The sequence below is a fragment of the Coffea arabica genome, chromosome 10c, assembly GCF_036785885.1.
Source record: "Coffea arabica cultivar ET-39 chromosome 10c, Coffea Arabica ET-39 HiFi, whole genome shotgun sequence".
Lineage (NCBI taxonomy): Eukaryota > Viridiplantae > Streptophyta > Magnoliopsida > Gentianales > Rubiaceae > Coffea > Coffea arabica.
In genome coordinates, this window is record NC_092329.1 from 4,120,040 (window position 1) to 4,142,701 (window position 22,662).

General features: G+C 35.0%; 2 protein-coding genes across 3 annotated transcripts; one reads left to right on the top strand and one right to left on the bottom strand.

Moving 5' to 3' along the window:
• Nucleotides 1-8,243: 8,243 nt before the first annotated feature.
• On the top strand, nt 8,244-16,167 carry LOC113713507 (BEL1-like homeodomain protein 2). Of its 2 annotated transcripts, none has more exons than XM_072069363.1 (6): nt 8,244-8,593; nt 8,859-9,328; nt 9,449-10,141; nt 11,141-11,526; nt 11,823-11,883; nt 15,240-16,167. In XM_072069363.1, exons 2-6 carry the CDS (start codon nt 9,002-9,004, stop codon nt 15,951-15,953), a joined length of 2,181 nt encoding a protein of 726 aa, XP_071925464.1. In that variant the 5' UTR covers nt 8,244-8,593; nt 8,859-9,001; the 3' UTR covers nt 15,954-16,167. The 2 variants fall into 2 exon arrangements, with proteins under 2 accessions (XP_071925464.1, XP_027093040.1); XM_027237239.2 differs by having other exon boundaries at nt 8,912-9,328.
• A 1,727-nt stretch (nt 16,168-17,894) lies between these two features.
• Nucleotides 17,895-21,419, bottom strand: LOC113714760 (type IV inositol polyphosphate 5-phosphatase 11). Its single transcript, XM_027238818.2, has 7 exons — nt 20,996-21,419; nt 20,750-20,880; nt 20,106-20,182; nt 19,860-19,985; nt 18,828-19,000; nt 18,373-18,510; nt 17,895-18,259 (listed from the first exon to the last, which is right to left on the bottom strand). Exons 1-7 carry the CDS (start codon nt 21,197-21,199, stop codon nt 18,077-18,079), a joined length of 1,032 nt encoding a protein of 343 aa, XP_027094619.1. The 5' UTR covers nt 21,200-21,419; the 3' UTR covers nt 17,895-18,076.
• Nucleotides 21,420-22,662: the final 1,243 nt, after the last annotated feature.

Here is a 22,662-nt window from a genome sequence, read left to right on the forward strand (position 1 = left end):
GTCCCTGCAGCCAAGTCCCTCACCTGCAGCGAAAAAAATCTAAGATTGTGTCATAACACTCTCTTAATCTAGTTATGTCTATATATTCACTAGCTTTTTATCACAGCTCATTAGGATAGAGTAGGTTATACCGTTGCTGAAAAAAAAAAGATTATATAATCGAAACTTGAAAAGACAACTTCTTTTTTGGGTGGAGGAAAAACCATTTCCTTTTCTTTTTTATTAAAAAAAACTTAAGTTACTATATTGAAACTTAAAAAACCGTTTAAGTTACCATTCTAAAATTGCTAGGCGCGTTTGAATTACGAGTTTTCAAAGAAAATTTTATGAAATATTTTTCCATCGCATTTTTAATTATTTTTTAGCTCATATATATATATATATATATATCATATTATTATAGTATTTTTTTAAAAAAATTACAATCCAAATGAACAAAATTATTCTTTTTGATTAGAAAAAAGTTAATGATTGGCTTGTCAATTTAACGAAGTGTCATATTATGAAGTTTGAAAAAAATTTAAAGGTAAGAATCTAAGCTTAAAAAGATTAACTCATTCATTGATTCAACTAAAACTTATTGGAGCTATATAAAAAGAATTACTCTCACAAAAAATTGTTGAAGTTAATGCTTTCATATAATTATAACCAAGTCACAAACTCGATTTTCAAGCAGATTTAATATGAAGTAGATTTAATACTTCATATTACGAGAGTTTTTAGTGCGTCCGAGAGATAAATATAAAATAAAAGAGTGTGAATTATTGCATCACAAATAAGTAACAACACCAACATGTCATTTCTTTTCATAGCAGAATATTACTACTAGAAACAATCCTTTTATTTTCCCACTGGTAACCCTTCCGGCGTAAAAAAGGGAATTTTATTTTTTCATTTTGTACAGAAATTGGATTTGAATCACAAATTTTCTCCTTTTGCCCAGGCAATTCTACATGTACGACCATCAGAATTGGGCCTTGTATGCTGCAACGTCCTGGCCTGACTGGACAAATGGGTCGTGGCCCAGCGAATCCTTCCTAAGGAATTTTGTGACAAAACACAAGTGTTTTGTTGCAAGTAGGGGTGTTTCGCGAATCGAGCCGCTCGCGATTACGAGCTCGTCAATATCGAGCTCAAGTCGAACTCGACCTAATTAAGTCGATCTCGAACTCGAGCTCGAATTCAAAAACATTGAGCTCGTTGGCTCGCGAGCTCAATTATATATATATTTTTTATTTTAATAGTAAAATTATATATATATCCCTACTATTTTATTATTTATTAAAAAAATTATTATTTTATTCATTTTTAAAAATAAATAATTATTTTTTATTTTTTAAAAATAAAATAATAATAATTATTTTTTTATTTTTTAAGCTCGAGCTCGAGCTTGATATTTTGAGCTCGTCGAGCTCGAGCTCGAGTTCGAACTTCACAAAATTAACTCGAGTTCGGTTCGATTAGCCAAAACTTGACTCTAATTCGGCTCGTTTGCACCCCTAGTCCCAAGGAAAGTGGACGACAAGTGTGGGAAAATAGGATTCTTGTAATTTTTTTTTTTATCGCCAAAACTCATCCTGCAAAAATCGCAGGAAAGCAAATGACGGGAAAATCTTAACGGATAAAGCCCACGAAAAAATTTTCCAATATTTTATAGGTAAAATTGTTAATTTTAAAATCTCAACTCAAATCTTTTTATCTGTTTCAATCATCTGCATATAACACTAATAAGAAGGCATAGAAACATCATCATCATATTAAAATCTTTCATCTTTTCTCCTTCCAGAAAAATATCTTCCTCTCTTCTCTTTATGTACATGTCCATGAAAATTTTTCAGTAAGTTACATTACAATTAATAGTCTGATTTTTTCCCTATTTAAATGACCTTATAAACAATTGTAGGAATAAATCTGTGGCAATTATACAGAGAAATGCAACAATTTGGGTGAGAAAGAGATCAGTGCATTTTTATGTTTTCTTTATTTTCATTGTATGAAGTTGAATAAAACGCTTATATGTAATAGTGTAAAAGTAGTTGATGTTGTCGATCGGTTTCTATTTATTTTTATGAAATCAATATTTACCTTTGATTTATATATACACATAAGCTAACAATTCTAACCAGTTATCCTGTAACTTTTCTGTTAACCAAACATAACAATTTAAATTTTCTTGCACTATTTTCTTGTCAACCAAACACATGTAAAAACCTTAGTTTCCTTTTTCTTTACCTCACTTTTCTCACAATGCACTCCTAAAGTAAACTACCCTCAAACCAACGGACCCTAAAGTAAAAGAAAATTGATGGTTCTTGCCTTCTTGGCCTATTGCTATTGTTGCCTTCAGCCATCAAACTGTGAAAAACTGCTAAATCAAGGAAAAGATTTGCAGAATCGTTGATGCTGATAGCTCATGCATCAAGCGCAGGTTCTCGACATATTCATTTATTTATTTCTTTTTCTTTTTTTGGGTATCCGATGGATATTAATAAATAATACAACCTGTACCTGTACTGGTTAGAGCAAAGAACTCAAGGGAAATTATTAATTATGGGGAGAGGGAGAAGTACAGCCAATATATATTGGAGAAGAGAAGTATCTTTCCACTTCAGATTTGTACCTATACAGCTTGTAGTTTTCATCAGGAAAGCGACGTACTGAAACTTCACAAAAACAAAGAGTAAATGAGGTAATGGTGCAAGTTGGGCGTTAAGCTCAATTAAAACCAAACTTTTCCGATTTGTCTATGTCGCACCAATTATCTCTATCATCTCTTCCTGGATGAAGAGGAAAAAAAGCAACCTGGGATTTATGACATTAAAGCTAAGTTTGCAACAAATAATATGCGATTCAATTTCTTGGTTTGGAGTCGTCCAGCCTCGGGAAGAATTTGAGCTAGCTATGAATATATTTTTCACCTGAACTCTTTCTACTAGAAAGATTACGTGTTCCGTGAAGTTTTAAACTTGCATGATCACATACAATATGGGGGGAAATATGCTATCAAGCATGGATAAATGGAAATGATACTTAGAAAGTGTTTGGTGAGTGAGTTTTAAGGGACAGGAATGAGTTTTAATTTCAATCATATATACCCATACCCAATGTTTGTTTAAAGGTCAATCTGAATCAGTTAATGGGTTTCATATGCCGTTTCTATTGGTTTTTATAATTAACAAGTAAACAGCAGAGCTTCACTTATTCATTTTACTATAAAGTTACCAAATATTCTATATGTTTCTATCAAACCTATTTCTCTATTCTCCAATTTATCATATATACATACTCATAGCGACGGTGATCGTGAAGTTTGAAGCAAACGGCTCCTAAAAAGGAAGAAACAAAAAATAGAATAGATAATGGTGTGGAAATCCTTAACTACAAGCTTTGCATTTCATTTCTTTCTCCCGTTTGGCTATAGAAAAAAAAAAAAAAAAAAAAAAGCGATTGGCATCTGATGGTTATAGGCAAGGTTGTAGGTCCAAGCATTAAGGAAGGTAGGCAGTTCAAGTTCAATAGACAAGTGACAATTCTGGGTGGAATAGTAGCGGTATCCCCATGCAACTGAGTGCAACACCTTGGCATTACCTCTATAAGGAGTCCAAAAATGAATGGCTGTTGTATGTGTTGACACCAACGGCTGTTTACATCTATTTAAATGAACCAAGTTTCTGAGTATGTTTCACCTGTGCAATTCAACGTTTGAATTGGAAACTCTAAATATACTCTAAATGCATAGATGCTTCTAAATTTTTTAATACAAAAGTCTATAGATGCTTCTAATTTCTAAATTTCAAAGTTTCTGAGTATGTTTCACCTGTGCAATTCAACGTTTGAATTGGAAACTCTAAATATACTCTAAATGCATAGATGCTTCTAAATTTTTTAATACAAAAGTCTATACAGTGAGCCTTTCATGCATAATCAAAGCAAATAAGTTTTCCGAAAATTGGTATTCCACATTATATTGTACACTTGTTAACATTATAAATTTAACAGACATCCTTTTAAGTCTTTTAGGCATATCAAAGTAGATTATGTCTTAAAAAAAAAAAAAGAGTAGATTATGTCTACCCAAGTATTATGCCGAACGCTATTTATCATAGTTATAAAATTCGGCTCGGCCCGACGATTGAACCGGTCGGCCCAGTGATCCAGTCCCTCTGCCGGATTTCTTATCGGACCGAGTTTAATAACTATGCTATTTCGCCGAACGCCGGAAAAAAAAAGAGTAGATTATGTCTACCCAAGTATTACGCCGAGCGCTATTTATCATAATTATAAAATTCTGCCCGACCTGGCGATTGAACCGATCGGCCTAGTGACCCAGCCCCTCTGCCGGGTTCCTTACCAGACCGAGTTTAATAACTATGCTATATTACTGTGGAAAATGTAAATAGGTTTTTTTTTCTTTTGGGGTTTTGAGTAAAATGTAAGGTAGAATATCAAATTTCAATTTCATCAAGGTGAATAATGATATGTATGCTCCAAAAGAATCTTCTCACACTCTACATTTCTTCACGTACTAAATTGTTGAAATGATGTGCTAGGAGCTATTTTTGAAGTTTAAGCTCAAATATCACTTACCTTTCACCAATCCAACTTTCATCAATGATTGTTTCTAAATCATCATCTAGTTTTCATTTCTTAAACTGAGTTAGCCATGCCCATGTTTTTACTAATCATACAGGGACATGGCGGAATAGAAGTAAGCTAGGTACGTCTGCGATTTAACTCTAAACTCTTTACAGAGCAAGAGTAATCGAGTTGGTTATAATAAGCATCACTTTCACCATGCACTACAGAACATCGATGGAGTACTCCGTATAAAGTTTAGGGTAAAAAAGAGGTAATTGCATCAGATTAAACTAATGGGAACAAGACTAATTTTATCGATCACTAGCGCCTTTTATGGAGAAGTAGCATACACATTATAAAATTTTTCCGACCATTTCATCACCTAGGCCAGGAGATAATGGTGGTTGTCGCCATCTATGCACATCTTTTTGGTAGTCCCCCACACTCACTCACAAACTCATAATTTAACAGGGAAGGCCGTTGTATCTTCTCCTCTGATGAGTCACAAAGGGCACCTCATAACACCTCCGACAAGAGAAGAGTGGTCCCTTTCGACTAAAGTTACCACACAAGCCGTTAGCTATAGATCCACAACTTGTTTCAGAATGAGTCTCCTTTTTGCTTACCAGCTTTAAGCAATCATACTCTCTAATTAATAAACAACTTCCATCATTTTGTTGTGATTACTTTCCGTTTCATGCCCATGTAAAATGTTACATTAACTGCAGGAGTCATTGTCTCTGATGTTTGATCCCTCCCACCTCCAAAACCCTCGTCTCTGGCTACCATTACGTAAGTGAGAATATATATATATATATAAGGGTACATGATAAAAGGCGAGGTCAGTGGTATTTTACCTGCAAAAGTTTCATTCTCAAGCAAAATTGTACGCAAAATAAGGGTGAGAAAGTTATTTATAACCATGCCAAATTAATTGCTAATGACTGAAAAAAGGCACAAAACTAGCATAATCTTCTCTGTTAATTCATACGCATTGTTGTAACACTTGACCACATATTTGTAATCTTAAGCAATTTTGTAACTTAAACCTAAGTGTCTAGTTTGATGGCTCAGTAGTTTTTTTTTGGCTTTCAATGTTAAAATTGGTTCAGTGCGCAAGTGTTTTGACTCGTAGATAGTGTCTAGACTATGCTGCAAATAATAGTACTAGTCTACGAACTTTTTGGCATAGTTCAAATACGCAGACGCCTTTGTAACTATTTCAAAAAGTAAACATATATATATAACCAAACAACCGTTAATATATAAATGGTGCATTTACCATCACAACCTCTTACAAAGACATGCAACTTAATTATTGTCAAGATAATGCTTTCTTCCTTAGTCCCGGAAAAGTTATACAGAGTATGAATCTCTATATATCTATAGCCTTCTATCTTTTTTATCAGCTGTTTGCTTTAGTAAAATAAGATAGAAGTGTTTAGGCTTGAATTTTAACTTTAGAGTATAGTTAAGAAATCATACTGATCTGTTGACAAAGCTTGGAATACCGATTATGAATTTTCAGTTTTTTGAGTCTTGATATGAGCTTTTCCAAAAAAATTCAACAACCATTCAGGTGACTATACTATACAGGGACTCCGATTTCGGATACTTGTTGCAACTTTCCTTCTTCTTTTATCAGAAATTCAATATTGGAGTGGTTGGAGGTTTTAATGGAACCCTCATATTTTATTAACTGAAACGATGATGCTGGAAATTAAATCAAGGACATACAAACCACAACTACAGTGAAAATTAAGAACAAAACTCTAAGATGATTAAGAGTAGATCAACCTATCTAGCCTAGCTAATAAGATGTCAAATATGCGATGAAGTGGTCCCTGAATGCAGGGGGGGAAAAAGAATTGGAAATCATGTCCTTCATTTTCTATACCAAATAGCCAAGAAGCTATATTAGTTTCCAACTGTGAAGAAGAATTTCCAAGTATAAGCATTAATCCTAGCTAAAAGTCATTGGCTGCAGCAAGCCCTGAGATTATAATTAGGTATCTTGCAGTATTGAAATATAAAATTTATGATCAGATCTGGAAAGTTAAAATGATCATAGAAGTGTTGCTTTGTAAAATATGAAATGCTTTTCCTAGATTCATTCGACAAATGGTGAAGTTTAAACAATGAAAGGTAAAAAACTATACTTACATGAGAAGAGGTTAAAAACGAAGAAAAACAAATGGCTTATTACATTTTCACTCCCCCAATTATACAGGATGAACTGATTTGTCTCTCTATCTTTGTGAAAAATACATTTTTGGCAATATTTTAAGTGGTCCTCATTTGAGCTCATTCTATTAAATGATTTTGGTCGTTTGTTGAAAAAAAAAATTAAATGATTTTGGCTTCCTAAAATTACATGTTGACTCTTTTTAGAACTTCTTGGTTGTTGTCTTATAGAAATTTCTATGGGAAAGAGAAACTCTGAAATTACTAATATTTTCTGAAATTTCAGATACCAAATTAGCACTTAACAAACCACTCAAACCTCTGAGACCAAAAAAAAAAAAAAAAAGGAAGAGAGGGGGGGAGGAGAAAAATTGGGCAGCTGTACGTAATGATCTAGTACATTTCTCCTTAAACTGGATATGACATTTCCTTTTCTCAGCGACGTAGACATTTGTCCCTAATTTGAAGTGCTACGTTTGCAGATCATAGGCATATTTCTGTAGAGAGCAAATCTAGTGTTTTCATGATGAATGCATAAATCCGACTGTGACTTTGAAAGATAAAACTTAGATTGAATTGATTTACGGCTATACCTGATATGATCTCTTATTTCTTGTTTAATTTGGTACGATAACTCAGCTTGTTGTCAGTGGCCATATATCCACAGAGTTACACATCACATAGTTCCAAGTCAACAAGGTAAACGTTTTTTTTTAAATTAAAAAAAAAAAAACTAACTAAATCAGAAATGCATTAAAACATGTACGTGATATCATTCAGGAGGTTTCATTTGGCTACAAAAGTCATTAGCTAAAGCAGCCAAAACACAAATGGGAGGAGGGGAATTAAAATAGGCACATCTCCAGCAATTGGAGAGTGTATTAACAACAAAGTTACGCTCTTTAATTATGCCAGAATTATTCCAATTGGTGATCCATTACCAAGTTGTTTTTCTTACACCATCTCTGCCGGAGGTCTCCAATCATAATCCACCAAACTTAAGCGGGGCTTGATTTACTAAACATGAAACTTTTTGGGTAAAAATGTCACAAGAGCCAGACTTCATGGGTACAAGTTTTTTTTTTTTTCAAACAGTAACTTTCTTAAAAAAGAAACATTACTAAAAGAAGGTTGTATACCTACCTAAAGATGGTTACAATTAATGTTATTTTCAAAATAATAGTAACAATGCCAATGATGACGATGATGATACAACTTGTTCATGCAAACATATGGCACAATTAAGTCATAATAAAAGTACAACTTGGTCATATAAACATTTGGGACGGTTATTCAAATTGCTATTGAATACATTTTGTATCAATATATAGGCGGCTACATATAAGAGTGCATGAGTATAATAGGTATGCGGAACAGTGCACCTACGAGACCCTTTTGGGAATTTACCCTAGTGAATGACTTGCACTAGTACATATAATTTACTTGCACACTTTAGTTTTTGACGCAATATTATAGGTCACAAAATATATGCAAATGATAAGTTCGTATTTACGTCCATACAGAGAAAGTTTGGTGAAAGTGAAGGGTGAGAGTGCTGAAGAAGAAGAAGAGAAGGCAACCCTTTTCTCCTCTCCTTTCATTATCCCATCTCCCTGGCTTTGCTTGTTTCTTGTCTGATTAGCAAATCATTCCCTAGCTTCCATGAATGAGCTTCCAAACACCTAAAACAAGCAGATCAACAATTCAGCACCCACGGCGAGCTCCACCGATTTATCACTGATCATCACAAAGATGGTGATGTTTCTGGTTCGCTACTGCCGCCTATAGTCCCAAACCCCAAATCCAACCTTGTACTACCGTCTTATTACAGGTAACTTACCGACATAAGTAGAAATGACTAAGAGAAATCAAGAAACTTTACCATTCATTCTGGCATCATTGGCCTTTTACCTTCTGTTTCCAAAATCAGTTCCCATCGATCTTTAACTTGATTTTCATGTGCATCATCCGTTATTCTTCAGAATATGCTATAGTCTATCAGTTTCATATTATTACACACAGTAGTTTATTCCAGCACAAAGATTACTGTTACTTCTTGAATTTAACATTAAGCAAGATGTTGATGTATTAAATAGGAAGTGGGATGCTGCCAAAATCTTGTTTTACACCTCCCTTTGACAATTGACAGGGTAAGGGCTTACACAAGCTGCCTAGCTAGAATAGGGGTAATTGAATTCGTCAAATCCCAACTATCAAGTTTGAGCATCTTCACACGCCCATGTCCCAAAGCTTCCATCAAGGAATCTACAGCTTCTCAAATGGATATGAAAGATCTCCGACCACGACGAAGCAAGGGATGGAGTGGATCAGCCAAAGAGTGCAAAACTTTGAGCTGCAGCAGCAGCAGCAAGTGCAAACTGAGGTTAATTCTGGAGAGCCACCGGTTTATGATGATACCGGAGGTGGGATGTTGACAGAGATGATAGATTTCTCTCGGGGACGCGGTAAATCAGCTAATCATTTACTGCTAGATGGTCAGATCCCCTCCAGTTATAGATGGTCTCAAAAACAGCAACTACCACTGACGGTGGTAAACGAAGCTGAGGTGAGTAAAAACTAGTACTACTTTTTTTTAATGATGTAAGAAAAGCAATACGACTAATTATACTAATGATTCTTGAACAGTGTTACAGTGCTTTTCTTATTTTTACCAATTTTCATGCAGCTTCTGCTCATGAACCCGCTTCATGTTAAAGCATCTTCTTCTTCTCCAACTAGTACATCTTCGCTCCACATGTCGGTTCCAAACTCCTCCGACTCTCATCATCCTAGCCTTCATCTTCAAGAGTATCATTTGGAAAATCCTTCTCAATTTTCTTGGGTTCGCGTTAACGGTAACGAAGTTGATGATGATAATACCAAAATCGGAAGGGCCATGGAGGCTCAAGGGCTTTCATTGTCATTATCTTCTTCGATGCCAAACTTGGAAGCAGCCAAATTCCAAGAACTGAGACCAGGAGATGGTGGGGTGTACTTCTTTGATCAAGGAGTAGGGCCCCCAATGAATTTCAGTGGATTCAAGAATCAAGAACCTAATCCAAATATACTAGGTAATATTGTTACGGATTATTCTAGTCAAGTTCACGTTGGACTTCCAGCTTCTTCAAGAATCGGGAATGTCTTGAGGAATCCCAGGTACTTGAGGGCTGCCCAGGAATTGCTGGAAGAATTCTGCTGTGTTGGGAAGGGAAATTTGAAGAGCCCGAAAAGTGAAAACCCTAGGACCATTTCTATTGTTGAGAATGCTAGTGGAGGGGCAGTTTCATCAGCTAGCTCCAAGGACCGCCCGCCTTTATCAGCTGCTGAAAAGACGGAGTACCAAAGGAAGAAGGTCAAGCTCTTGTCCATGCTTGATGAGGCATGTATCCAATTCTCTCTCTTTCTCCTCTTTTTACAACATGGTAGCATTGAGGAATTTTTGGTAGGAATAGTTAATTTCCTGAACTTTTTGACCACTTCTCTCCTGGCATGCAATAAGAAATCCGGCCGACAGACTCAGGTTGAGATTGAGATTCTTCTTTGAACTAAACTAAGTGTTTGCTTTACCAAGCCAGCTGGAGATTAAAATTTACTAGTATAGCACAATCCAAGTGTTATCATTTCTGTATATTCTTTCACTTGAACGTCTGACAGGATACCATCTTGGGGTACATGTCGAGGAAGGAGCGACATGCCTCCATTATAGGTTCAATCTTGGATCTATCATGAAGGCTAAGCAAAAGATTCATCCGTACTAACAAATATGTTTTGCTCAAAGAGCTTGGATTTCAAACATTTTGGGACCATGTCTTTTTCATGTTACTGTATGATTTTAAACATTTCTTTAATATAATTGAGTTGTACCATTGACACAAGGCATCTTAATTATCAGAAGCTTCGATTAAAAAATTCCCAAGAAGGTCAGAATAAAGCCTAATGTTACGCTGAAACTTTCAAAGAAATGGACCTTCCAACTCCTCCAATAATCTTCCCAGCCATACAAAATGCTTACCCATGATGATATGAATTTTGAATTGGTTAATGAATGATTAAGTCCTCTACTGAAGTTTGCATTAGGATATTGATATCCTTAATTATTAAGTACTCTACTGAAGCTTGCATTAGGAAATTGATATCCTAATTAATAAGTGCAGTTGATACTCCACTTTCTTCCGGGAGCAAAAGAAAGTGTTTTTGTTGCTAACAAAGGCTCGTAATTGAAGCCTAAGTGTCTGTTAATGACTTGGCGTTACATGTAAAGCTTCGCGTGCCATACAATTATTTAGTGCCATTTTTTCTTTTTTTAACTTTAATATTCAGTCAAGTTTCAATTGTTGATGACCATGTTACAAAATGTATCCGTTTGCTTATTAATCAGGTGGATGCAAGGTACACACATTATTGTGAACAAATGCAAGCTATTGTCCACTCATTTGACTCGGTGATTGGATATGGGGCGGCAGCTCCATACACAAACCTTGCTCAGAAGGCAATGTCAAGGCATTTCCGGAGCATAAAGGATGCAATATTGGGTCAGGTGAAGGTTACATGCGAACTTCTTGGAGACAAAGATGTGAATGGTACAATAGGCTTGACCAAAGGAGAGACCCCAAGACTTCGGTGGCTTGAGCAAAAGTTTAGGCAGCAGAAAGCCCTTCATCAATTAGGAATGCTTGATCCCGAGACTTGGAGGCCCCAGAGAGGCTTGCCTGAACGATCTGTTAACATACTGAGGGCCTGGCTTTTTGAGCATTTTCTTCACCCGTACATCTCTCTCTCTCTCTCAGTTTTAACAGCCTTTACTTTTACCCTTTCATTTTGTTGATTTTTGGTTGAAAGTTTTAGTCATAAAGATCACGACATCCTTTTGTTTTGCTTTCGTGCAATGAGGAAAGGAAAGATTGTCTGGTCTTAGAAAGTCTTTTGTTAATGGAATCTTGTTTGTATTTGATAATTTAAGGAGTCACGAAATCCAGTGCAAGAATTGTTGGGTTGTGATGATTGTTGTGGGATTTTGAATGATAAGTCCTGAATTGGGTTCTGATGTTGTCTCTCTGCAGGTACCCGAGTGATGCAGACAAACATTTGTTATCTCGACAGACTGGTTTATCGAAAAATCAGGTACTCACTCGCACCTTTCTAGACCACGAAAACTGATGTGTCATAATATGCCTTAGAAGTTAAAAATCCATCTTCATCTTCAATGGCCACATCATATTTTAGGAGCATCAACTTTGCTTGAAACATGAAGGGTTAGCAGTACTTTATATGCTGTCCCAAATTTGGTGAAGAGACCGAAACTGAAGAAAGTTGAGACATTTACGAGACAATTACATCGCTCTCGTACTAAAACAAAATCTAAAAGTTTACAATTATATCAAACGTTTTCTGCCCATCGTGAGTTCTCAGATGAATATATGATGAACAACTTTTTTTTTTAAAAAAAAAAAAAATTTTAGTAACAAGAGATTCTCTACAACTAGCTAGACAATAGGAACCATAGATAGAAAGAACTATGAGTTTTAGTCTTACAACGACCATGCTTCTTTTTCTTCGTCTAAAAATGTTGTGGCTCAATTTATTTCCATAATAATTAGCAAGAAAGATTTTAAGAATTTTTTACATTACTTGTATAAGTGCACTACTTCAATAGAATATCTGCGCCCGGGCAGCGTGCAGAACATGTTGTCCTAGGTGTATATTTTGCCTAAGATTCCACGAAAAGAAATTAACAATATGCATTAGTTTACAAGATTCATGCAGATTAAAATAGACAAGTATATGGATATAAAAATTGCAGACAAATTCAATTTATGCATACAACTGCAGATATTCACGATGCATATATGCGTACATATGTGTGTAAAGACTATAGGTATATGCACCAACACCAATGTTGCATATATGGTCATACGATAAAAAGGAAAATGAAAAGATATTGGATTGTGCTAAAGTTGTTCTAAACTACATCCATACGTATATCGTCTCTACTTATAGTTTTAAGAGACTTAATCTTTCAACAAAAAAAAAAAAAAAAAAAAGCAAATAGATCAACTATTTAGATATTCGTGTTGCAAATTTGATTCTATGTTCATCCCAGACAATTGTCGTGTCTAAATTCACCTTTGGTTCACTACGGTTTGGTAAATTACTATCATATTTCTCAAGTGTCTGATGATGCACTAAACGGCTATCATTCCAAATCATGCCTGCCAGAAATAGACATCTCCATCACCTATATGATTAATTATTGGGATACTTTTAAAAACCTCTTCCAAGGTTTCTAATACTTTCATTGTGCTCCATCGAAATTTAGAAATTACACCTACCTCAAAAGTCCAACTAAAATGATAATATTAACCTTACTATTTTAATAACACTCTCTTGTTGGGTATGTATATAGAAAGAATGGGATTTATAATTATATTTTTTTTCCTTTTCTCTTCTTATTTGTCTTTTTTTTATATATATTTTGCGAGTAAAACTATAGAACTCTAAACTATAAGTACGGACTATAATTGCTATCATTATCAAATGTTGAAGTAGTGATCGATCTTTTTTTTTTTTTTGTGACAACTTTGAATATGATCCAATGTTTTTTTTATTGATTTTTTCTCTTTGTATCAAAAGCAACAATGACTTAGAAAGAAACTATTTAAAACTACTACTAAGCTATGATAGTTCCAACAAATCAAAAATCCGCAAACTCTAAAAGAATTATGGTAATACTTTCTTGTCCAACTTAGAAGGAATGTGTATCAAGATTAAAATACCATGTACAGTAACTTATCATAGTGATAAAACTATTGTAATAATTGCTTATTCAATAATAAATATAGGTATTGAAAACTTGACGCTTTTCTTTATATTTTTACTATATATTTTTACAATTGTTTAGGAAAGTAATGTAAACTGAGGGCATTTTAGGGTGTTCATTTAAAATTTTGACCAAATCTATGATTTTGTTCCCACAAGTGTAATTTTTAAATTTTCAAGGGATCTCAATGAAATTATCACAAAACTTAGTGAGGTTTATGAAATTATCCCTTAATTATTAGATTCAATATTTGCCAGAATTCAACATGAATATTTATATGGGAGATTCCAAGATGTTTTTGGAAATTCATATGTGCATGAACATTTTAATACAGAAAACTTTTTATTAGGTGAAACTTTATTTTATTGATCAACAGCAAGAAAAGTGATTATAGAAAGAAAAATACACAGGGCCCCAAATTCAACTCACAAAATTATTACAACAAAACTAGGGAAGACCTATATTTATATGGCAAACATAAGAATAGTTTTTCATTTTTTTCAACCATACCTTATCAATTCTAGCAAAGAAAGGATGGAAATGTTATGTTCAATTGTTTGGCCCAACATAAGAGAAGTTAAACCTGTCAGAAGTAATTAAATCTGTAAAAGTAAGCGTTCTTGAAATAACTGTGAGTCTAAGATTTCGTAGGATGCAAACTTGGAAATTGCTTCAAGTCTTACATGAAATACTTGAACATTGGTTCCTGCGGGAATAAAGATATTGATGCCTACCGGCAAAAGAAAATGAATGCATATATGCATTTTGTACAGTAATTTTGGATTTATTAATAGATTAGTAGTATTTAGTTCTGATCGATCAAAAACAGATCTCCATCTCCACTTTTACCCCAAAATTGACAAAATAAAACAAATTACATATGCTAATCAGTAGAGGTTGTCAACATGTATCCAATCATAGCACTGGCGTCAGTCTTTTACAATGAAATAAAAATTCGCCAAAAAAATTGAGTAAGTACAACAATATGTACTACTTTCCCTAAATGGCTGAATATAGGGGTTATTCTTCATATGGGCTTACTCCTTTTGGACTGCAAAAATGCATGCATGTTACTATGATTTTCTAGGGTCAATTACTACCAGAAATGTTAAATGATATTTCAAGAATACTACGTGGTGATGACAAGTTAAACTCATGAAATCAATTATTACTTTTTGAAAACTCCCAAAAATATATTAACCGACTCTGGTGCAGTGAATTCAAATGGCGCAGTAAAAAAGATTCAAACAACATGCATGTAAAGGTAGACCGAAGCAGCAATGATTTTAAGCAAAAAGAAACTAATTTACACTCCTCTATTTAAACAGAATAAATTGTACAATCTTTAGCAGTTATGCTACAATATTGTCTTAATGCATAAAGAAAAATATAGGTTCAGTATGAAGATGCATGAAATTTTGGCTCTCGCTTTTAATTTCTAAGGACCACTGTGTGTGTGTGTGTGTGTAACACTTTCCCTTTACCGAAAGACATTCTTGCTGCAATAGACAAATATATAAAATCTGTCACCTGCATATGTACGCATTGCTTCTGTGAAATCAATGAATGATGCAATAAATGCATGCTCTTTATAACTCATCAACTTAACTCTCTGTATGCATGATACCTAATAAATTCCAAAAAAAAACAAAAAATCCAGGTTTCGAATTGGTTCATCAATGCAAGGGTGAGACTGTGGAAGCCCATGGTGGAAGATATATACAAAGAAGAGACCAAAGATGAGGAGCAGAAAAAAGTGACAACAGTAAATCATCATGCAGCCAATGAATTAGCCAAATCAGTTGATTCAGTGGATGAGGAGGACCACCACAACCAAAACCAAAGCCAAAACCAAAACCAAAACCAAAACCAAAACCACAACATAGTCTCTGCACAAACTCCAATGACCAACAGTAAAACAACAACAGCAACAACAATATTATCCTCATCAATCACAACTATGACATTGGTAGACGGGCGAAGATCCGAAATCAATGCTGTAGAAAAAGACCCTTCAAAGAACACCATCAATAATGGACAGTACACCTTGGGAAACCAAGCAATTCTTCAAGGTACCCCCTCAACTACAACTCCAACCTCCCTGATCTCATCACCCACATTTGGTCATCATCATGGTCAAACCTTGCCTACATATGGTTGTTTTATGGCCATCCCTGATGAGGCTCATGTAGGCATGCATGGTAATGCTACTTCCCGTGCAACAAATAACATTAATACATCCGGATCCCTTGTTGGGATGGGGAGCACTAGTCAGGCCGGGGATGTTTCCCTGACTCTGGGACTTCGGCACCCCTCATCAAATTTGCCAAGAAAGAGGACTGAGTTCTCTTTAAGAGACTTTGGGGCATTTTGAGTGAATGAAATTATTGATATATGACATATATATATAGTTTCGTAGTAGAAAAATCATAAGAATGTATGAGTGGAAGATATTAGTGCATACATAAACTATATAGTTTCTATTTAGCTGTTTGAAAACGTAAAGTTGGTTGCAATTGTATAAAGGAGTGGTATATGGGTTGTTTTTTTTCCCCTTTTATGAAATTTGTTTGGGAGAATTTTCATCATTACTAGAAAAAATGAGTAGCTCTTTTTTGTTTTTGTGCGCTTTTCGCTCTTATAATTTGCTGGAACATATTTTGGTTAATGACTATCATCCATCACTCCCAGGTTAGCTTCGAATGCAATTAGTGAACTGAATTGTCATGTATATTAAATTAAATAACTTAGTGACATATCTTCGTTGTCCATTATAAGGAGGACACTTGTTCGTATACAGCCAGTAAACACAGTATGTCGGATGTGGACAACATTGAATTCTGGTAATAAGCTATCCATATACATACATATATATATATATATATATATATATATATATATATATATATATCTGTGTATATATGTATATATTAGACAGATAGATATATGCCCACGTGTGGTTAATTTGTTTGCCAAGATCCTTGATCGATCTCTAGTTGTTTTAATATAAGAGAGTGACGTGCATCAATAATGTGAACAGAAATCTCAAGTCCACAAGCTGTTAATTCAGAAAATGAATAAGTAGAGAAAGGGAGAGAAAATGGCTCCTTTATGGAGAAAGATTGGAGGGACTTACAATTATTACTCATAAGAACACTAGCTACCATCGCAATAATTTTGAATTTGGTTCATTCGGGTCCCTAACTATCTAAGGTCACACTTGATTACACATGTAATCACTTACTAAATTAGCTAATTCTTCATGGTTTATGCTTCTATTGAATATGCTGTGTCATGTCTAAAAGACTCCATTTTGTGATAACTTTGCAGTCGTCACTGAGAAATATTATCACTAATGACTAATTTTTATAGTGAATTGTGCAAAACGGAGTGTCATGTGACCTAAAATTAAGGAGTTCATACACGCAATATTTACTTTTTCTCCAACGAGGCCACTGCCTTTCTTCTCTAATTAAAGAGGATAACATTAATTTTGAACTTTATCAAATGTGGACATGTTTTCTGTTTAATCAAAAGGAAAAAAAAAGAAAAGAAAACACCTATCCAGCACATTTCTTACGAGTTTCTAAGAATAGCTCCATATACACTGTATAGGATGCTGAGGTCTCCCAGAAATTTAGGATGCTTTTATCATGAAACTTTTAAGTGACACGAACATGAAGTCAGATGCAGATGCAAATGCACTATTTGAAGATAAAGTAGTCATTAACTTGAGGAGCACAATCACTAACCTGGTACTGTTTGTTTCTGGCAACTAGCACAGCTTTTGTTAATATTTACACTGAAAGCATGCTAATAGTACTAATGTCCATGGTCCCCACTCAAAAGACGCATGATTGATGGTTCTTGATGTTTAACTTTTATTTCTCAACGCTTGAAAATGTCAGATTTAGTTGGTCTCCAGTGAATCCTATTACTACCAATAGTAGTTATGTGTCTGGTAGTACAATTTTTTGAGAGAAATTTGTGAAAAATCCAGCATCAACAAGTTATTACAGCAATAAATTACAAACAATGGATGTGCTTTGAACTTCTACATTTCTTGCCAAAAGAAGAAGAAGAAATCAAGTGAAGCAACTAACTGATTTTCGACAACATAAGGTGATTTAGTCGATAAAGAAGGGCTACTTTCTCACAAAAAATCGTGTGCTCGAATTTTACCACCAATGTGAGACAGTGTTGGTGGGTGATCCACAAGAACCCCTCTAAATGAAGTATAATTTCAAGACATGCCTTGATCCATGGTTGTGATTGAAACTGAATCCATCCAAACTCTTTCGTATAAAAAAAAAAAAAAAAAAAACTGAGTTCCCTTCTTTTACCAGCATTACTGTAATAAGTTCTAAAAAATGGACTACATAAGCTCATAAACTGAGCATATACAGTTGCATTTGCATTAGTTAGTACAAAGTAATCATGCAATATGTTACGTCAGATTCTGGACAAAATGAATAGAAAATTTTGGAATTGAGCAGCTCATTGCTCCATCCTTGGGTGGGATGACTGCCTGTTCACATTTAAGCAGATATGGGCTTTCACGGGTTTATGATCAGAACTGCTGATGGTATCCATAGAATCATAGCAATGCAATGTTGCCTTTATGTGGTCATGATCGCCAATCTTGAACAATATGCGATCTGTCCACGCTGGAACCCGAACCTGCAATGCACCAAGACACAGCCAAACTTATCAGTCAATGCAGGTCTTTGTTAATTCATGATTGATTAACTTTAACTAGGAGCGTAGGAGGAGTGAGTATAATAAATACGCACCTTGTAACTAGTGTCGTAATTGCTGCTTCCTATATTGTACTTGTATGTTGGTTTAAACGATAATGTTCCTTCTCGAAATCCATTAAAAATTTGCCCTCTTTCAGCTTCTTGCAGAAGTTGGTCCTTGCTAGTCAGCAGCTGCAGTCCAGGTTGCAAAAGTTTAGGACAAACCTTAAATTTATGCTTAATACTTCGGTACCATAAAGTGTTGAGGGACAAATTAAATTAAAGTCCCTTGCTGGGTTGCTAAAAAGTTGCACAAAGTTGATAATGCTCCATTCTGTCTTAAATGGATTGGAGTTGGACACTCGGTTTCTCTTTCTCTTATGAGGATCAGGAATAGAAAAACAATCTTTACCGGACACAAAAACAGATATTAATCTTGAAGCCAGATGGTAAAGCAATCTCTATATATGAGAGAGAGAAACTGTATATTGTAGGACTTCTTCACTTACTTCATGAAGGTTTTCGTGTATCAAATCTCTAGCCGGAAATGTATTAATTCCTTCAAGTCTATAGTTGAAATCTCCCAACCATACGGTGAGTTGGGCGGGTGTGGCATTGGAGAAGATGGAGCGTGATATGTGCCTGAACTGGTCGTTTCTCTCTTCCACATTGCCAACATGTGCTGCATGTGTTGTTAAAGTAGCCAAAATCCAATACACAAATGGTTAGTGATGATGAATGCACGCATTTTAGAGACTAAATTAATTTGCTTTTAGACGCTCCACCATCTTTGTCAACTAAAATAATCAAGAATATGCTCCTGTATATAATATATATATATATATATGTACTTAACTTTTAAGATGGCAAAGTACACTTAACTTTTAATTAATATGGTTTTACTGCCAGTGTGGCTCAAATATTCAGAAATCAATTTCTCTGGTTTTCTGAATTAAGAATGTATATGATATACAGATTAATCTTTCCTATACTGACAATTTATACACTGTCAGCGTTGGATAAATGACAACTATACAAAATTTAAATTGAGATTTAACTTTTGTACACATGTCATGAATCCAACAGTTACGGCGTGTATATATATTAAATTCATTCCAATGCTATAAGTCTACCGGACTGTAATTAATGTATGACATTACAATGAAAAATTCGAAGACGAATCAAGGAAGATAACACAGCAGCCCAATTTCAACCAAACATTGATGCGGAGTTGGCCACATAGTGTTTGAGAGAAGTTTCAACGTCTGTGGACCAATTGATGACATTTTTGAGCTGTGAACTCTGCAGACTCTTTGGTGTGAATATGGGCACTAAATGTCCAACCTTACAACCACAGCAAGACCAATTATTGCATCATGGATTTGGACCAGAGGCCTGTGATACATTGTGCTAGACTACGTGGAGGGAGGGAGGCATTTATGTACTTTTGTACTATTTCTTTTTCTTTGTTGAAATTAGAGAAGAATAGTGAAGTTTCACCATGAGTAGAATAGTCCAGTCCACTGATTGATGTTACTTACCAGCAAGATGGCAAGAAACAAACAGCATTTGTATTCCCTTGTACTTAATTCTGATAGCAACAGCTCCTTTCTTTCTCCCAATCAGCCCTCCAAGCCCACCAACAGGCTGCTTATCCACCTTTATTCCTACGAATCAATGAACATCGCAAAAGATTAGAATATAAGATTGTGTTATGCTAAATAAGGCAGCCGAAGTTGATTTTGAAATTTGATCTTGAAATTCACTGGAGGCAAAGTACAACGCACCTCTTACAAACTGCTGAGAATGTTTCGGTCCAAATACGAACAGCTGCAGTGATTGCATTATAGCTTCCCCCAGAAGGCTTCAGGAATCAATCAATTGGAGAAGCAAATGTTAGAATCTACATATCTCTCAAAGTTAAAGGGAAAGAGAAAGTTTTTTTTTTTTTTTTGAATCTTTAATCATACTTATGATACAAAATAACTTCAAATTATTAGCATGTATAACAAATTTAAAAACCCAAGTAAAACTTGGTATAGCTAAAACAACAAAATTTATCTTCATTATTAGGCATATGGTTTTATGTGGTTGGAAAGGTGTGAATATTAGAATCTGGTTTTTCTTCAAGTGGGAAGCTTCATACTTTTTCCAAATTATGCTAGGTCACAATCATGGTGTGGCCGGCTCTATCAAATTATGGCCAAGGATCCCTCAAAAATTATGGTCCAGGTTGCTCCCGGAAAAGTAGTAATAGCAATCTACCACTGCTATCAAAAAAGAACAATTAAAGAACCTCAAATGACAACAATTCAGGCATAAACATGAGGAAACATATATACGAAAGAAAAAAAGCAAAACAAACCCTTAAGAATTAAAGAATTTAAGAAAGATTGACGTGAAGATAATTAATATCCCAGGAATTTCTTACATATGAGTATCAGCTAAGACATTCTTCAATAGTTGGGCAATGTTCTCCCGAGGCACCTCTTGCAGACCAATCACAAGAAGATCCAGCTTCCGAATTTTACCAACCAGCTTGTTTATATCTTCTGAGGATACCTTTTCATCAATGAATACTAATCATAGTTAGTTATTAGAAGTTAAAACGTGGAAGAAGAGAAGAGGAGGAGGGGGGGGGGGGGGGGCGGGGGAATGAGACTCTTGAGTTGATTACCTGTCCATTCATATTCCAAGTCACTATGCAAAGGCAAACGTCAGAATGGCCGGAGAACTCACAGCAATTGCCGGTATCCACAGTTCTGACGCCTTCATGAGTCCTGTCATCGCTGTCAATTATACTCGCCGCTGTTTTCTGCTTGATCATCTTCTTCGTTTTTCTGCTTAGTCTTGTACAGAAAATACCGCAGAGCCCTTCCATTGATGTTGGTGTGCCTTCTGACCTTCATACAATATTAGCTTTAGCCGTAAGAGAACAGATCACTGGAGGGCTTCAAATTTTGATGGCATATGTTCATATATAGATGAGGAAAATTTTGGTAAACTGGGCGGTGGAGAATTCAGAATTGGAAAGAAAACTGGTTAAGCTGTTTGATTTTGAGGATTTCAAACTCAATTGTGTGCTGTCCAAATTAAGTTAGGCCATTGGAGCCTTCGGGGAACTTTTCAAGTGTCAAACTTGATAGTGACATCCCTCTTCGAGAAATCTTGAGGAATTACTAGCAGATGGAACTTGTGCAGCAAATTTCTTGTTTGGATTGCGATTTTCCGTCGGAAAATTACGTCATTTTCCGTGATCACATTTCCCTATTACCTTTTTCCCTCACATACATCAAATCGCTACAGTAATTTTTCCATGAAAAATCATGGAAAATGCAATCCAAACAAGATTTTATAGTATCAATGCAGGACCTAATTCCTTAATGATCACATTAAGTTGATTTTGTTACTGTAAAAGAGAGCTTTTTATGTTCTGCGTTTATGCATGATATACATATATATATACACACACACTGAAAGTTACATACTTTTGTGTATCCGATGAGTTGTTTCCCCAGTACGAATTTACTAAAATGTGAAATTTACATTGCATAAGCTATTGCTTATAAATTATATTCCCGAAGGAAAGGACAGAAGAAGGAAAAAGTCGACATTTTGGACCTTCCTGTGCTTGCGCATGTGGAATTTGTGGTTATGTCTCGTGGTTGTTGAACGGCCATTGAAGTTTTGTACTGCTGCAGTCAATGTTCCGTGTGTCGAGCAACCAAGGAAATATGTATTATGGTAATCTTTCACGCAACTAAAACCAGTATGTATTGTCAAAGTCTCGTATCTCAGGATTTGAAGATGTTGGGTTCTAATTCTCTTTCTTTCTTCTAATTCTTAAATTTAACTCTTTTCTTGTTAGAAGAAAAAAACTCATAACTTTGTAAGCTTTCGTTTTTCTTTTTGCTGGAAATGGGAATCCAACCTGTAATTAACCAAGTTGACATCTAACTGAGAAGAAAAGTAAAAAAAAAAAAAAAAACAAGTGTATATTCAGCCGGTCACATATACTCGAATCTCAACTACATTCATAATAATTTGGATTCGTTCTGTTTGTCGCCTCACTCACCGTTTCATTTTAACACATGTTCTCCCTTATATGCTTGTTATTTGCACAATTAGTAAGTCAATTGGTTTGGCATGAAAGAAAAAAAAAGGTCATTCACTAGATGTCTTGAAACTGTGTGTGTCTGTGTGATTTTTTCAAATATATATATAATGTGATTGTATGGTCAAACTCAAAGGAGATGAAGAGGCACACAATAATAATGGAATAGATAATGCAATCATTGGCCAAAAAGGAAGAGGGACTGAAATTGATAAATAACCTAAATTTTT

Bases quoted from the DNA above. Each gene is read 5' to 3' on its own strand.
- LOC113714760 (XM_027238818.2), bottom strand. From the start codon at position 21,199: ATGGAAGGGCTCTGCGGTATTTTCTGTACAAGACTAAGCAGAAAAACG. The intron at 20,881-20,995 runs GTAATCAACTCA...ATTGATGAAAAG, and splicing joins CTTGGAATATGAATGGACAG to GTATCCTCAGAAGATATAAA. The intron at 18,511-18,827 runs GTAAGTGAAGAA...CCTGGACTGCAG, and splicing joins TACACGAAAACCTTCATGAA to CTGCTGACTAGCAAGGACCA.
- LOC113713507 (XM_072069363.1), top strand. From the start codon at position 9,002: ATGTCCCAAAGCTTCCATCAAGGAATCTACAGCTTCTCAAATGGATAT. The intron at 9,329-9,448 runs GTGAGTAAAAAC...ATTTTCATGCAG, and splicing joins CGGTGGTAAACGAAGCTGAG to CTTCTGCTCATGAACCCGCT. The intron at 11,527-11,822 runs GTACATCTCTCT...GTCTCTCTGCAG, and splicing joins TTTGAGCATTTTCTTCACCC to GTACCCGAGTGATGCAGACA.